The sequence below is a fragment of the Protomyctophum parallelum genome, assembly GCF_964188405.1.
Source record: "Protomyctophum parallelum genome assembly, chromosome: 22".
Taxonomy (NCBI): domain Eukaryota; kingdom Metazoa; phylum Chordata; class Actinopteri; order Myctophiformes; family Myctophidae; genus Protomyctophum; species Protomyctophum parallelum.
The window spans coordinates 9,471,063-9,488,536 of NC_139714.1; the positions used below are offsets into that span (position 1 = coordinate 9,471,063).

The 17,474-nt window shown below is 42.7% G+C and overlaps 1 protein-coding gene across 1 annotated transcript in view; it reads right to left on the bottom strand.

Annotated features, from left to right (window-relative positions):
* Positions 1–13,714, bottom strand: part of tbk1 (TANK-binding kinase 1) — a 31,770-nt gene extending 18,056 nt beyond the window's left edge. The window contains exons 1-7 of the mRNA XM_083757885.1: positions 13,673–13,714; positions 8,814–8,962; positions 5,432–5,572; positions 3,937–4,066; positions 2,621–2,802; positions 1,467–1,627; positions 967–1,077 (exon numbers count right to left, since the gene is read on the bottom strand). Coding sequence (XP_083614011.1) covers positions 967–1,077; positions 1,467–1,627; positions 2,621–2,802; positions 3,937–4,066; positions 5,432–5,572; positions 8,814–8,900 — 812 coding nt within the window. The 5' untranslated portion in view covers positions 8,901–8,962; positions 13,673–13,714. The remainder of the gene's footprint in view (positions 1–966; positions 1,078–1,466; positions 1,628–2,620; positions 2,803–3,936; positions 4,067–5,431; positions 5,573–8,813; positions 8,963–13,672) is intronic.
* Positions 13,715–17,474: the final 3,760 nt, after the last annotated feature.

The following is a 17,474-nucleotide window of genomic DNA, read 5'->3' on the forward strand; positions in this document are numbered from 1 at the left end:
TCCTGGTGGAGACCTGTGCCCAGAAGGGCACTTTTTCTAGTTTAGTCTGGAGTTGTCCGTTACATGGAGCATAAAAACTAAATGCTGCTTCTCCACGTTTTAGTTCTAAATCTAGGGACAGAGAGCAGACCTGTCCCAGATGACCTGAGTTCACACACGATCAATATATGTTGGCAAGCTCAGCAAGCTTTATAGACCAGCACCAGATTTCACCTGGCTACCATCAGACTGCTGAACAAGGCCTGAACACCACCTGTTTCTCTTTTCCATATGTTGGTCCCTTCGTGTGTATTGGTTTTTGTTTTCTTTATTGTGTTTTTCTCCTCGCTCTCCCTCTCCCACAAATGCTTTCCCGGATTTAATCCATTGAGACCTGGAACTCATCTTTGTCACCTTACCGTTAACCATTATTTTAACCCATTCTGACCTGAGATCAGATTCATACGAGGTTTCCGCCGGACACACACTGGTCTGATGAACCCATTCTGACCTGAGATCAGATTCTAAATAAATGTCAGTCGTTCTTTGATTATTCAAAAATAGCAGACCTACAAGCTCGTATCGCGCCACTCGGTGGCGCGATATGAGCTTGTAGATCTGCTATTTTTCAATAGCTAAAGCATAACGTGATGCTGACACCAAAATGGGTGCCCGTTCAGAATGGGTTAAACTTTAACTGTTGAAAAATAGTCAGATGCTCGTAGTTTCGAGTAGTCGAGTGTGTAAATCTGGCATTTTTGAAAAGTCGTGAAAATGTGGCGCAAATCTTTGAATATATATTCTTTCACAGCGAACATTTTTTATTCAAATCTTTGCTTCTGGGGGGTCCCTGGAAATTATTTTGAGATGGGGGCCAGTGGCCAAATACATATCATTTTTGGGGTCCTTGACGTGAAAAGGTTTGAGAGCCACCGACATAGAAACATAGGTTTAGCAGAAAACGGTTAGGATGTAGGAGGAACGTACTTGGAAAGGCTGCAGGACACCGGCATCTCGGTGCTCCACTCGATCTTTCCATTCTCAAACTTCTGCTGACCAGAGATGGTCCCAGACGGCTTCTCTGTGATGATTTTATACCTGAACAACATGACAAACCAACTCAGTTTATAAAGAAATAACTTCTACCTAACTAATAACTACCAGAGATGGTAGTTATTAGTTGGCTTCTCTGTGATTATACATAAACTAACAACCATGGCCTAGTATCAGTAGGCCTGTCACAATTATTACATAATCGGTTCATATCATATCTTGTTTGTGGAACAAAATAGAAATAAGCCTTTGGCTTCTTTTCTATGTACAGTCTATACCTTTAAACTGACAATAAACTATTCAACCAATCAAGTAATAAACTACAGTTCGTCATGAAAAACGCTAGAGAATTCCACTGAAGTTGGAGACGAAAGTTCAGCTGGATTACGGAAGACATTTGTTTTGTTATGCAGAGTGCTCTGGCTGCTACTCACATGACTTCCTTGTTCCTGCGCGGCCCTTCGAAGGGTCTGAAGGGGAGGCTGCCGGTGGCAGCGTGGAAGAAGGTCACACCGATGCTCCACAGGTCCACCGTGGCCCCGTACTTCTTCTGGTGGTCCTTCCTCAGCACTGCACGCTCATACATGTCGGGATGCTACAACACGCGCACGGAACAATGTTTAGTTACAGTGTCCGTCCGACAACCTAATCTAACCTAATCTCTAAAGACCTGAATCTTTTCCTAATTGTAATCCTAACTCTATAAATCCACTTGTCTTAAACTTAAATATGGCCAACCATATTACAAAGGCAGAATTCGTCAGGGACTAACGAAATTCTGCAGAAAAATAACACACTCATGGTATGAAAAACGACATTTCATATTGCATAACCATAGTTCCCTTTCCCAGAAGGTGGTATAAACATTTCCTGTTCTGGGTCAGTTTCTCATCAGCAGATTTGCACCGGAAACCAACATCAAGGTGTTTCCAGTTCAAATCAGCTGCTGAGCCAATCAAATGAAGCTATGATGAACTGACTGAGAACAGTAAATGTTCATGCCACCTTCTGTTAAAGGGAACTACAGTTATGCAGGTATTCGGGTAAGTGAGTAAATGTCAAGGATTCAAACACATCATGTTATCACAAGAGTACAAATGGAACCAAATGGACCCTAACGGGTCCAATTGTACACCCTCAGAGTTAAATTAACATTGATTTTATAATATAAATTGGGGGTCCCAGAGATAGAAATGCCATTAAAAGAGGGTCCGTAGACTAATGCATGTCAAACTGGGAGTCCTTGAAATTAAAACGGGTTGAGAATCACTGCTAGAACCGTACAAATCTTCTCTTATGGGGGGTCCCTGGCATATCTTTTCAAATGGGGGTCCGTGGGCTAATTAGTGTCAATTTGGGGGTCCTTGACATGAGTCAGTTTGGGAACCCCTGTCTTACCAGGTACTCCTCTGTGAACCCCTGTCTTACCAAGTACTCCTCTGTCTTACCAGGTACTCCTCTGTCTTACCAGGTACTCCTCTGTCTTACCAGGTACTCCTCTGTCTTACCAGGTACTCCTCTGTCTTACCAGGTACTCCTCTGTCTTACCAGGTACTCCTCTGTCTTACCAGGTACTCCTCTGTCTTACCAGGTACTCCTCTGTGCCGTAGAGAGAGACAAACTGCTCGTCGTCCTCCAGCTCTCTGGCGGCACCGAAGTCTGTCAGCTTATAAACGGAGCGTCCGTCCTCGCCGATGACGCGCATGATGTTTCCGGGTTTGATGTCGCGGTGAACGATGCCGTACTCCCTCAGGTGGTTCATCCCCGCAACTGGATTCACACACAGAGAGAGAGAGGATGTCAGGTAAACAATGGACCTAGCATCTGTTTATATCATGCTTATATACATTACATTCTTAACATTGTGGTCACGAAAAACAAGCCTAAGTTACAAGAAAAAAAACATGAAAAGGAATGACCAAGGTATGTCTAATTGGTAGTCATATCTAGGTCAGTCTCAAGCCTCAATAAAGGCAGAAGGTGGCAGGGTGGGGAACAGTGAGAGGTGGAGTCTGAAGAGGTGAGATTTCAGATTACCGTGGGAAATTGGGAGCGAGTCTGGAGTTCTGATTTCTATGGGGAGTTTTGTTCCACATTTTTTTGGGGGGAGCCAGGAGGGAGAAGAGTCCAAGACGCATGGAGCGTTTTCCAGGGTGTTTTAGGCAAGGTTCAGACAGCTTCACGGTTACAGCAGTAGATATGTCATTTACATTAATCAAATTATTATGGGTATAGAAATCGGTATCGGAAAGGAAAGGAAAAAGAATGGCATCAGTACATGTTTAGCCGCCAGCGAGCTAGTGTTGATTTCGTAGCCCTAAACGAAGACGAAAAATGTTTGTCGACTACCGTTTTACACGGAGGAAAAGCGAAGAAAAACTAAATAAAAACTAAGCCATGATGCCTAAAACTATGGCTAATATTGACAATTTCGTCAACAAATAAAACTAGACTACAATACTATAATGTCACGGAGGGACTAGTGGAGAAGAGATCTAGCAGAACTAAAAGACAAGTCATTTTATGCTCGGTCGCATGATGAAAACAGCCGATCTACAAGGTCACAACGTGACGTGTCGCAAGCATGTAGATTGGCTATTTTCTAACCCATTCTGACCGGGCACCCATTTTGGTGTCGGCATCATGTTATGCTTTAGCTATTGAAAAATAGCAGATCTACAAGCTCATATCGCGCCACCGAGTGGCGCGATACGAGCTTGTAGGTCTGCTATTTTTGGAAAAATCGAAGAACGACTGACATTTTTTAGAATCTGATCTCAGGTCAGAACGGGTTCATCAGGACCAGTGTGTGTCCGGCGGAAACCTCGTATGAATCTGATCTCAGGTCAGAATGGGCTAAATTAGCTGTCAAAATGAACACGGCGGCGTGCTTTGCTTGCTCACCCACGTCCTGCAGCACGATGAGGAACTCGTCCTCGGGCAGACCGTAGGCGTTGGACGACTCCTCCAGCACGGTGTAGAGGCTCCCGCACGGACAGTACTCCATCACCAGGACCTTGTGACGCGTGTTGGACTGGTGGGGGGAGGACAAAAACCCATCTGTTAACACATTCTGACCTGAGATCAGATTCATACGAGGTTTCCACTGGACACACACTGTGTCTGATTAACCCATTCTGACCTGAGATCAGATTCTAAAAAATGTCAGTCGTTCTTCGATTTGTCAAAAATAGCAGACCTACAAGCTCGTATCGCGCCACTCGGTGGCGCGATATGAGCTTGTAGATCTGCTATTTTTCAATAGCTAAAGCATAATATGATGCCAACACCAAAATGGGTGCCCGTTCAGAATGGGTTAACCCATTCTGACCTGAGATCAGATTCTAAAAAATGTCTTCTCCATCCTGACAGTTTTCATTCCGATCCGAGATCAGATTCTAAAAAATGTCTTCTCCATCCCGACAGTTTTCTGAAAAGGCTATGTTTCCATGTCAGTCGTTCCTTCGATTTAAAAAAAATAGCAGACCTACAAGCTTGTAGCGTGCCACTCGGTGGCGCGCTACGAGCTTGTAGATCTGCTATAAATAGCTAAAGCATAACGTAATGCTAACACCAAAAGGGGTTCCCGCCTAAAATGGGTTAAGACCAGAGACCAGATTCTAGAAAATGTCTTCTGAATCAAACTATTTCATGTCAAAGACCACCAAAATTATATGAAATTGGCCGCCGACCCCCGTCTGAAAATATGTTGTTCCAGGACCCCCCCCCAGAAGCAAATATTTGAGTTAAAAACGTTCACTGTGAAAGAATATTTTTCAAAAATAGCAGATCTACAAGCTCGTGCGGTGCTGCACTATTGAGCTTGTAGATCTGCCATTTGCCAACAATTAAAGTCGAAAACAATGGTTAAAGTGGTTAAAAGCTATAAAGGTGACACAGATGCATCCTCAGGTCTAAATGTGTTTACACTTTATGTCAGAACTCTGGGGAACCAGCCTCATAGCGTGGATTCACTGAAGATTCCTCCCCTCTCTGGAGAGTATCTGGAGTATTTTGAAAATGTTTTGAAATGATAATAATCAAAAACAATATGCAGGAGAGGGAAAAAAAGCGACCCGTAAAAATGTGTCCGCGACCCACAAATGGTCCCCGACCCAGTGTTTGGGAAACGGTATTGTTTTGTTTTTTTAATGTTTTTTTGTGGCTTTCGCCTTTATTTTATATATTTTATGGAGGGACAGACAGTAGGCTGACAGGAAATGGGGAGAGAGATGGGGGAGTGACATGCAGTAAAGGCCGTCGGGATCGGGAGTCGAACCCGCGGCACACTGCCAGACTGGATTACCAGCCAAGGTGCCTGGACCATTGAGCCATGGCCCAGGCAAAAAAAACGGTATTGTTTTAAAGAGTGCATTGCTGCTGCCGGGCTCCAACTGACCTCTTCCTCCACAGCGAAGAGCTTGACAATGTTCTTGTGGTTGAGTTTCTTCAGCACCTCGAACTCCCTCATCTGCACGTCCAGCGGCCGCAGGAAGCTCAGGTTGTTGAACACTTTCACCGCATACAGGTCACCCGTTTTCTACAACGATAAGGCAAAGAGCTCTAATTAATAACACTCAATTACTCAACTTGTCTTGTACATGATGTGTACCAACCCGCTGGTGGCTGATCTTTCTGCATCTCTCTCATAGTGACTTTATATTTTTTGCATGAGAGGGGGACAGGTGGTGTTAGCTGCTTTAGCAGACAGATTGAGAGTCCAATGGAGTTAAGAGGTTTTGCCAACAGCGCTTTTTAATACTTTTCATTGGTTCAATATTGTTTTAACCAACACGCAGACGTAAAGGGTGTTCTATAGCATTGATGTATGTACAAAATCAAAAACCTCAAAAATTGAGTTAGGTGGTTTCTGCCGGACAGCAACGATTATTATGTATACTGTGTGTGTATATATATTTTTTTGTATTATTATCGATTATTTGATTAATGGAAAAAGTCATCGATAGAATAATCGCTAAGTTTAATTGGTTGGTTCTTTTCCTAATGTGAGAGAGACACTGTGGTAGAACAAAGCATAACTAGAAAAAGTGCCCTTCCGGGCACAGGTCTCCACCAGGTTATCCACAGATCCGTGCAGTTAGAGGTAAAAACACTTTTCGGCCAGTTATAGCGCCACCTTGAGGCTGAGTTGAAATTGTTCATGTGGCATTTCGTCCTCGGCCTAGTGGGAATGTGGGTGCACAATTTCACGGAAATCACGCGATGTGTTCATGATTTGCAGCATTTTGTTTGAAACTGAGCACTCCTGTGAACTTTGGAAGCCAATCTTAACCAATCAGGATGGAGTGTGATAAATCTGAAAGACCCGTTTCGTTGAATGGCTCTAGAGAGACTGTGTACCAATTTGCGTGATGTTTGGACAAAATCTGTAGGTGTACTGTGCAAAAACTTGTTTTGCACAAAGCGGCCTCTTGGTGGCGCTATAACAGGCCGTTCTGGAAAGTTTGGGGCAGAGGTTCATCGTTGGCATCCAGGGAGTGTGTGTGCAAAATTTGGCATCGACCGGGTTAACGGTGAAGTTTTTGCACAAAGCGGCCTCTTGGTGGCGCTATAACAGGCCGTTCTGGAAAGTTTGGGGCAGAGGTTCATCGTTGGCATCCAGGGAGTGTGTGTGCAAAATTTGGCATCGACCGGGTTAACGGTGGCCGAGATTAGCCTGTCACGGACACACGGACGGACGGACACACAAACACACAAACGGACGGACGGAGTGCAAAACATACTCTCCCCACATGCCTTCGGCCTGGTGGAGACAATTATAATTATTTTTGTTAAATCAAGCAATAGTCTTTAGTCTCCACTGCTGGATCAGACAGTGCTGTCGACTGCCAAACGGGCCAAACAAATCTAAGCAGGTAATCATTTAAAACATGAGACATATGATCTGTCTGCTAATGAAAATCCATACAGACAAAACAAACAGGGCGTCAGGTCCAGGCCTATCCTCATACCTGTAGCTACGGCATACTGGCGTACGCACAGACACTACAGAGAGGTGCTGGGAAACTCCCCACGAAAAAAAACATAGAGGGGCTAGGGGTGAGTTATATCGTCACTGTCAGGTAGAAACCTTGTACGTCCAAGTTAAAACTGTGGGGTCCGTATGCTTTTGGTCCGACATGTGGAAAACGACCGGATTACGGTTGGCGAACCCGCGTTAAGGTTGGCGAACATGCGCTGCTCCGTGCTTGCAGTTGCAGGATCGGTCTCAAAATACTACTAAAACATTGATGGCGCAAAAATAATGTCACCGTCAATGACTGACACTTTGTTTTGTGTATTTCTAATGTTTGAACTAAGTCAGCGTAATCCGTATCTGCAGATATGACCCTGCAAATAATGGGAGATGGGTCATAATTTCATAATCGTGCAGCCTTACAGAGATGTATACAAATGGGGGTCCGCAGGCTGATAAATGTCAATTTGGGGGTCCTTGACATGTTTGGGAAGCACTGCTCTAATGGATCCAAATCCAATGTAGTTATTATTTAGTCACCAGCTCTTGTTAATACGTCTTATTGGTTCAATATTTATAGACACACACAAAACATTATTGAAAAATGGCAAACAATAGGCAGATCTACACGCTTGTAGCTGTTATTTTTTCTACGTTTGTGTAGTATGACAAACTTAGGATGTTATTTTAGGGAAACCACAAAAAGTTGAAATATGGAGATACAAGGTTTGCCAGGCACCGGCGGCGCCGGCGATATGCTGCAGAAATGATGGATTTCAAAGGAGAGCAAGAAATGAAAGATAGAGGTTAATAGTTTAATCTATGGGTGGGTTAAAACTTGTGCAATGAACACACACACACACACACACACACACACATTTTCAAAGGCTAAAGAGGGAGGGGGAAAAGGCACTTAAGGCAGCAAAACACACTGTGTAAGTAATATGTGTATCCATGTGCAGACGCCTTGAGAGAGAGAGTGAGAGAGACTCTATGCATGCCTAGGATATATTCTATTCTAGGCCAAGGACCTCATTTAAAATATTATCAGGATGTCTTAATGTAGCCTGAAACTGGGTGTAATCATTTATCAAACTAATCGCTTTAATTGATTGATAAGACCCCTGGCCTTATTGAGGAATGCCGTTAGCCTGGGTTCCAGCCTGAAAATGTTACTGCGCTACTCAGTCTGGACATTCCTACTCGCCAAGGTAGGCGGGACAAAGGAAAGGTTGAAATGACACTGTGGCTTCCGATTGGCTGTCTGTGGTGCGTGCTGAGGAAAAACCTATCAATGCAATAACTGCATCAGTGCTGGAGGTGAGAGTGAGTGAGTGAGTGAAGGGGATATTTGAGAAAGCGGTTTTCTCAAAGCCGCAGCAGAAGGTAATAAACAAAGCGGCAAAAACAGTGTTGGGGTTTTCTCCTGTCTGCTAGTGCCTGCGGTGTCAGCCTATGAGCCTGGGAACACTGCTCTGACACTACTGTGTGCAACACTTTGACCATGAAGGATTTACAATGTAGGCATTTAGCAGACGCTCTTACCCGGAACAACTTACAAGGTTAATAATCACATACGTAGAATGAAGAGAGAGAAACCGTGTAGTGCCTCAAGAAACTAATAGGATGCCAGGTATAAAACCAAGACCCTGGCTGGCAAACAAACAGCAAACAGTGTTGATTTTTTGACAGCACATTTAGATTTTAGTTTTAGTCATAGTCTCTTGAATAGTTAGTTTTCGTCATATTTTAGTCTGGCATCTGTCTAAATACCGGTAACTACTGACTACTACTTAGCACTTACCTTGTGTCTCCCGCGGTAAACGTTAGCCGTGGCTCCCTGACCCAGCAGGTCTGATATGAGCCACAGGTAGTTGGTTGTGCTCTGCATGGTGGAGGCTTTGGTTGACCGGCTTGGTCACTAGATCACCAACTACTAGTAGGTTGATCCTCCTGACAGGGACAGAAACAGCTGGTCAATATATCACCAACTGGTGGGTTGGTCCTGAGAGAGACGGAGATCACCAACTAGTTCCTGAGAGACAGAGACAGCTATCTAACAATTCAATATTCAATTAAGTGATTGTGAATGAAATTGAATGTGAACGTTGTCTCAAGACAGAATCTGAATAAACTTTAGTCACATCATATTTTCTGTGCATAGTTCCCATCATGTCATTTTTCCAAGAAATACAAGGTAAAAAGAGAAGGGGGGGAGTAAGGAGATCAAAGCAGGAAGGACGAAAGTTTGAGCACTTTTACCACAGAAAGTACAAGTAAAGGGTTTCAGATCATGTAGAATCTTGTTTCACAGCTGTTGGGTTTCTCTTGTCTAATTTACAGGCTGTACTTTTCCACAAATACATTTACACATAGTACCTGAGATAATATAATTAGATATATAGTGGGGATTGGAGAAGCGACATTGTCCCACCCTGTGGAAGCAATTTGTGTGACAGTGGAAAGTGGCAATGAAAAAAAACTCCCCCTTAAAATAGAAGAAACGCCAGGCGAGGCAGACCTGGGATTCCCAGGAGAAATAAAACAGCGCCCCGAGAGACAAATAGGTCACTAGTCACTACTAACTAGTAGGTTGAGCCCAAATTGTCATAACAGATTCAGAGATCAGGAACCACGACGCCTGTGTAAAGGCACAGGCTGTGTGTGTAACTGCAGTCCCGGGCTTCAGTAGGTGGCATATGTGCAGCCTTAAAGGGACACTTCACCCTTTTTGCAAAAAATATATGCCCTTTTACTGCTGCCATTTATTGAGAAATTAGGACCTAATTCATGCCAGCATTTTTTTAATTTGAGCTCTTATTTTGAAAAGCCACATTTTGCCTCAACCGGAAGTGAGCTTATCCCTGCCAGCTTTACGTTGCCAAGACAACCTTTGTTTACATGATCGAAAAATGCCGGTACATTTTTGCACTCCACAACGTCGGCTCGTGCCGTCAAAGAAACGCTGTTTTGACCAAAAATGCCATCTGGGACAAGGAATAGGAGATACAGGCGATTGAAAGAAACGGATAGAATGGATTCTTATGGCGACGGTGAATTAATATGAACGATCCAGTGCAGTGCTAACAACAGTGCTAGCTAACCGGCTAACGTGAGTAGCATTATGGCTTGATCAATCATATGCACTAATAAAGGGCAATTGCCGAAGGGCTTCGGCAATGGCAGCAAGCGTTAATATCAAATTAATGCTTCAATTGCCGAAGGGCTTCGGCAATGGCAGGAAGACGGTTAATGACGTTTAGAAGCTTTAGAACACTTTCCTGGGGGTCTTTGTGTGTGTAATATGTGGTATTAGATATTTTAGATTGTAGCAGTGAGCACAGTGTCTCTGATGTCATAGACACTGGTCTCACTACCTTCCTGGACTACAATTCCCATAATTCTTTGGTGCACTGCTCCTCCTTGTGGATAGGGGGAGAGCTGTGTTACTGAGACAACATGTAGTCCAGGAAGGTAGTGAGCCCAGTGTCCATGACATCAGAGACACTGGGCTCACTGCTACAATCTAAAATATCTAAAACCTCATATTACATAAATAAAGACCCCAGGAAAGTGTTCTAAAGCTTCTAAACGTCATTAACATATATTCTTTTGCAAAAAGGGTGAAGTGTCCCTTTAATCCCTTTGCTCGTGTGTGTTTTATTGATCGAATACTTATTAGTCAGAACTCAGAAATACATTTGAATTTATTTTTATATAAATCTTTTCTTCTGCATGGGGGTCGTTGGCACAAACATTTTCTAAATAGCAGATATACAAGCGTCACGCTGCAAGCTTGTATATCTGTTATTTTTTAAATATAATAGCCTACCAAAGTACTATAAAATATGGTTAATAATAATATGGTTATAATAATACATTTGTAATGTGATGCTATATTAACAAATTTAGCTGGGGATCCCATCTCCTCTCCTGTTCCAGTTCATTTCCCACAGTAGCTTCATTTGATTGACCCAGTAGCAGATTTGAAACACAGCTGAAGGTGTTTTGTGCTGCTTCCCCAGTTCCAAATATGCTGCTGAGCCAAGCAGACCAAGCTATGGGGGAAATGAATAGGAAACACTTAAACCTTGGAGTACAAAGCCTATATTAGCAGTGATGCAGTTGAGCTTATAGGACTAGATAGTACATCTGGGGGTGCCCCAAGTTGAGGGTGTTTTGGAACAGTGTTCAGTATTTAATACTCCAATACCTTTTAACTTCACTACCTTGTACCTGGGCCACATTGAATGTCGAGATACACAAAGGTGCTACTGCAGGTGCTCTTGGCAGCCAGCAAAAAGTAAATAACAAGAAGATGGCTAACCCCAATCACACCCACAATGGACGATTGGCATGGAATAGTCCTGGATATTTTCAAAATGGAAAAATTAACATACATCTAGAACTAGACTAGACCATTTCTTCCAAATTTGGAACAACTGGATCGTGCACATTGCCCCTCTGAGAGCAGACTTTGTGTGATCTCACTGGTCCTAATTGCCTGCTTTATGACCTTTGTAGAAAATGATTAAGACACCCTTCCTCCTCTCATGGTCGAAGACTGAAGTCCAAAGCTGTTTTGTTTTTGTTCCCCTCAGCAATAATGTAAATACTTTCATTTATTTGGTTGTTGTTTTTTTGTCTTTTTCTGCCCACTCTTTCCTCTTTTTCTCCTTCTGAATTGTACAATCTGATGCGATATTGCCCTGTTGCCCCTGTTAAGTGTGGACTTGATGTCATATGTAGCCCATCTGAAGAAAGAGAGGATTATACAGAGACATTGGAGATGGAGCCACTTGGAGGGGGGATGAGAGGGGAGGGAGGGAAGAGGGGTGAAAAAATAATAATCCTGGGAATTGCACTTGTGTCCTATGTATACATAGAAATGCTGTCTAGTGTCTATACTGTTAATGCTTTTTCCAAATAAAACAAATATTATATTTAAAAAATAAAAATAAAAAAAGGACTAGATAGTACAATCCCTTAGATTCCTTAAACTCACTAAACTGAGAAAGGACGCAATCAAGTCACCCTCCAGGGTTCCTGGGATGCAATACTGTACTCCAACGTTGTTGAAGTAGGACTCATAAAATGTCCTAATCTAAAAGACCACCCCTGGGTCCCGGGAACATTACATTGAAAAACTATTTACATCACTAGAGAGAGTCTAAAATAATAATTTGACAACATGCTTTGACTTTGGCTACTTCTTGCTATAAACCAGTGGTTTTCAACCCTTTTCATATCAAGGGCAAGCCCCATTATTTATCGGCATTTGAGCTGCTGTAAAGTAAACAACCAAGCTAGCAACCAAACATTGTAAGTTGTAACCCTCCCAACCCACCCATCTATTTACACACAATAGAACATAAAACAGAATTTCCCTGTAGGAACTTTGGTTGTGGTGAGTCGACAATAGAAAACAGGACCTTTGCAGTCTTCCTCATTCAAAGCAAATAACAACACTATTACATTAATGTATTACTGTAGGTGTGAGGCCAACTGCTTCTCACAAAAGGTCTGTCTGTGTGTCTACAGAGACTTGGAACATAGACTCTGGACTACTTTTGTATTGTGGGAGCCACCCAGCAACCACATTCCTGGCAGTATCACCAGTCAACTCAACAGTGAATATTGACTGTGGTTTTCATATTCTATAGAGTATAGAGTATAGACCGGTTAGTCTCTTGTCTTAAATGTACAGTATATCAAACAACAGTGGTTCTCAAAATGGGGGTCCCCCCCAGGACCCCATGAGTCCAGGGGAGTCCTTGAGGTTTCTGCTGAGGGTCCAGACTCCCCACTCCCCAGCTAAATCAGTTTAACCTCTTTAACCATCTTTAATCCTACATCGGCTAAAAAAATATATATATATCTTGGGAATGTGGAAAATGTGGAATTGTTTTAAAAGATTAACACAAATCTTGTGTTAGTGGTTCCCAACGTGTGGTCCGTGGACCCCCAGGGGTCCCTGAGGGAGTTCCAGGGGGTCCCCAGCGAAATGATAGTTTGTAACCAAATGGACGAATCATTTTGGGGGTCCTGGGCATGACAACGTTTGGGAACCAATGCACTATGCCTGGCACAGGGTTAGAATTTGTTTTAGTCAGGTTACAAACTGACGTCATTGCATAAGACGGGAAATTCCCCCTAGGCCTCAAGCAGTGCGTTTATAATACACTTCATCAGATATCAACACATTGCTTACTATATGATGTTATAAGTTATATGTATGTAACACATTCTTCCTATCCATGTCTGTTTTATTATATTTGAAAGGTAATGAATATTTTCTATTAAACGTAGACACAAATATTCATGTTGTTTTTACATACAGAAAACATGCTAGTTCAGAATAGAAGGGTAAAGTTAAACTCGACTACAAAACCGTTAATATTTGGCTTTTTAAGTTTCTAATAATTTCCCCATTTTCAAAACAATTTCACTTTCCTTTCCACACTGACATGGTGGACTGACTGACTGTGACAACAACGGAACTAAAAAACACACACACACTGTCACACACTAAACATCGAATACAATCAGCCTTCACTGCAGCTAGATGCTGGAACAATCATTTAAACGAAACAACGTTTATTAATTAAAACGTAAAAGTAATTAATCTGAGAATAGGTTGATATTTTGTTATTATTTCCTCACCCGTTCACCAAGTCCTCTCTTCCGGCTGTCTCAGGTCACGTGGTGTGGAATGATTCAATCAGAGAAGGCCGAGCTGCTGCTGCCTTACCGTAATGTCTACAATATGGAAGAACTTTTATTAGTACCGTAACCTTCAGAGTAGTGGTCCACATTAAAATCCAAGGACCCCCGGCCAAAATGTATATGCATTTATTTTGGCCATGGACCCCAGCCCATTGGAGAATATTTTGTGCAAGCCTAGAAACTTCCATATAACAGTGTTGGGCGGTGGGCCCATAATAACGTTTCAAGATATATATATATTTTTTAATCTGGGTTTTATTAAAGTGGAACCAACCAAAAATGTACTTACTTAAGTAAGTACATTTTTGTAATTAAGTACTTAAATAAGTATTTATTTTCTTTCAAAATATTTTCCAAAAATGAATTGGCAGATGCCGCAGATCTACAAGCTCACAATGGCCATGATGCCACGTGTCGTGAGCTTGTAGACCGGCAATTTTTGAATAGGCAAAGTGTAAAAGAGCGTTTAATTATTATGTTTTGTAATTATAATCTTACAAATAACTATAGTAACTAAATCTGTCAAATAAGAGTTGAGACGACTTATCCCTCATTTATAAATGATGGATATGCTAGGGTGCAGCCTGGCACTTTTTGGGGAGAGGTCAGGATAAATGTAAAGGTTCTTCGTGTGGTAAAATGTACAATATGTTCCCGTGTAAAGTACAGTACATGAGGAAGTGTATTTAGTTACTTTCCACCACGGCTTCTTAAATTTGTATCTGACGCATTTTACTGCTGCCGTTTTGTAGCACGTGTAACCTGGGCACTACGGCCTGGAAACAGAGCCAGACTACGCCACTATGGGAATTTCACCCAGAAAATATATGTACAATACAGGTTGCAAGCCCATGGGCAAAGATAAGGGGAGCAGAGACATGCAGTTCCAGTTGAAATATATTGTTTTATTCATAACTCAAAACAGAATTAAATACATAAGACTTGAATTCACTGAAAGATCATGGGTTAGAAATGCATTTAGTTATCAATTACAAAATACTAATTAAAATGACCATTACAAAAAGGTAAATATCAAAAAGGGATATGAATGACAGTTAGGGGCCCATGTGCTATACTATACCAGTAGCAGGGGTTTTAAAGGGTGTCCTGACACAGGAGAGAGGCAGGGAGTGAGGGGAGAGAAGGGAAATGTCTAACCGCCACCAAATAGCCCACACACAGCAAGACACGTCACTCTTCAATCACTGCAAAACAAGAGATACTATTACACACTCACAATAAAACTGGGAATAAGCATGCAGACTATACTAAATCCCAAACACAGCCTACCACCCGTGATCATCCCACCTGTCGGACTACTATCTGAACCACCTGCTATACTGGCACGGCTGGGGCCAAATGTACACGTTATGAGGACTACTAATGGAAATCACTAAAACAGCTGGTTTGCACAAAAAATAAACAAAACGAATGAAATAACCAAAATAGGGACAAACTAGAAAAAGTGCCCTTCTGGGCACAGGTCTCCACCAGGATAGGAATGTAGGACATTGCAGCTTGCCTTCATCTGGTGGTTGGATAAAAGGGCAACAAAAGATCCAGGCAAAGGTTCTTCCTTGGCCTCTAGGGAGTTGGCATACAAAGTTATCCACAGATGCGTGCAGTTAGAGGTAAAAACACTTTTCGGCCAGTTATAGCGCCACCTTGAGGCCGAGTTGAAATTGTTCATGTGGCATTTCTTCCTCGGCCTAGTGGGAATGTGCGTGCACAATTTCACGGAAATCACGCAATGTGTTCATGATTTGCAGCATTTTGTTTGAAACTGAGCACTCCTGTGAACTTTGGAAGCCAATCTTAACCAATCAGGATGGAGTCTGAGAAATCTGAAAGACCTGTTTCGTTAAATGGCTCTAGAGAGACTGTACCAATTTGCGCGATGTTTGGACAAAATCTGTAGGTGTACTGTGCAAAAACTTGTTTTGCACAAAGCGGCCTCCTGGTGGCGCTATAACAGGCCGTTCTGGAAATTTTGGGGCAGAGGTTCATCGTTGGCATCCAGGGAGTGTGTGTGCAAAATTTGGCATCGACCAACTTGTTTTGCACAAAGCGGCCTCCTGGTGGCGCTATAACAGGCCGTTCTGGAAAGTTTGAGGCAGAGGTTCATCGTTGGCATCCAGGGAGTGTGTGTGCAAAATTTGGCATCGACCGGGTTAACGGTGGCTGAGATTAGCTGCTCACGGACACACACACACACGGACGGACGGAGTGCAAAACATACTCTCCCTCCCCCCATGCCTTCGGCCTGGTGGAGACAAAAACAGCAGAGGTAAAGAGCTCCTCCTAATAAAACAAAAGCACAATATTAATAACCAATACTTATTACAATTTAAAACATACAAATACAATAGGCAGCCCTTTACCTCAAATTAAGAGGGCCACACTAGGCCATGACGTCATGCTCTGGTCCATAAACGCTGCATGACACCGAACCGGAGCCGAAGGGCGCCGCATGCAGTCGGCATACGAGGCCATGACTCGAGGCGCCATGCGGGGGAAGAAGCAGCGTATCCCAGGGAAGCTGGGATTCCCACTGTCAATGCCTGCCCTGCAAGAGTTAAAGGACCTATAACATAAAATTCCACTTTTTCCATTTATTTTGTGTTTTTGGGGCTCCCATATGCGTTTTCTATCCCCACAAATAACCAATTTTGAACAATCAGGCTTTCATATCATACAGGAAATTGCGCTCAGGAACAGCTCAACTGATTTTGGTCTCATCGTGATGTCATCAATGTCACCCTACTTTGTATAATTCCTCCTCTTCTTTAGTCTTCAGTTCCAAATTTGCATTTCCACTTTGTTTACAATGTCCACCATTGTTGATTTTCCAAGTTGGCATGTAATGGAAACAAGCCTGGTTTTATCTAGCATCAGTATTATAATGACTCAAATATTAAATAATCTGCATATCAGCACCCCCACCACCTCAGGACATTGTGGTACTGCATCTAAAACTGCTTTCAAAGTCCAGAAAGAAATGACAAGGACTGGTTATATCAGAGTGGTGATTGAGGCTCAAAACATTAGAAATAACTTTGAGGGACATAGACAATATGATCTTAAATATTAAAAGCAGTTTTAAAATCCATGTTATTTAAGGACTTTAAGGTACTTCAAGGAACATTCATATTTTGCTCAAAACATACATTTATCAAAACACATGCATACTGCATACCATCAATGAGTCTCTTGTTGCACCTAGACCCAACACACCACCAGGCAACCACAACAAGCCAGCCAGCTACTCTGATGGCCGGGTGTGGCTCCCCTTTATTCAGTCAGCAGCCAGGTGTCACAGCTGTCCTGAATATGGGTGATTGGGGAGTCACATCACATGTCTAGGAAAGCTCAACTCACTACAATCTACCCCCTACTTTCTATCGATGTCCCAACGATAACAAAACCCAAGTCCATTCATTCAGGGGACACTCCAAGGGAGCGACCAGAAGGACAAGTAGAGCCCTGTCAGGCAACACTGTCAGAGTTCAGTTTGGACAGTAGCAATCGTGCACCAGGGTTTCCTTTTCAGCTCGAGATGCAGAACCAGGTCATGCAGATCCTGCCCATACTCCATGACAGGGCAGATGTCCACTGGTGCCTTGAGGGGGATCCAAGGCCAACTGCTGTTTTTGTCCCTCAACACAAGCAATGGTTACTTTTACATAAACTCATAATCAAAAGAACAAAACAAAGTGCAAACCAACTGAAATGACACGTC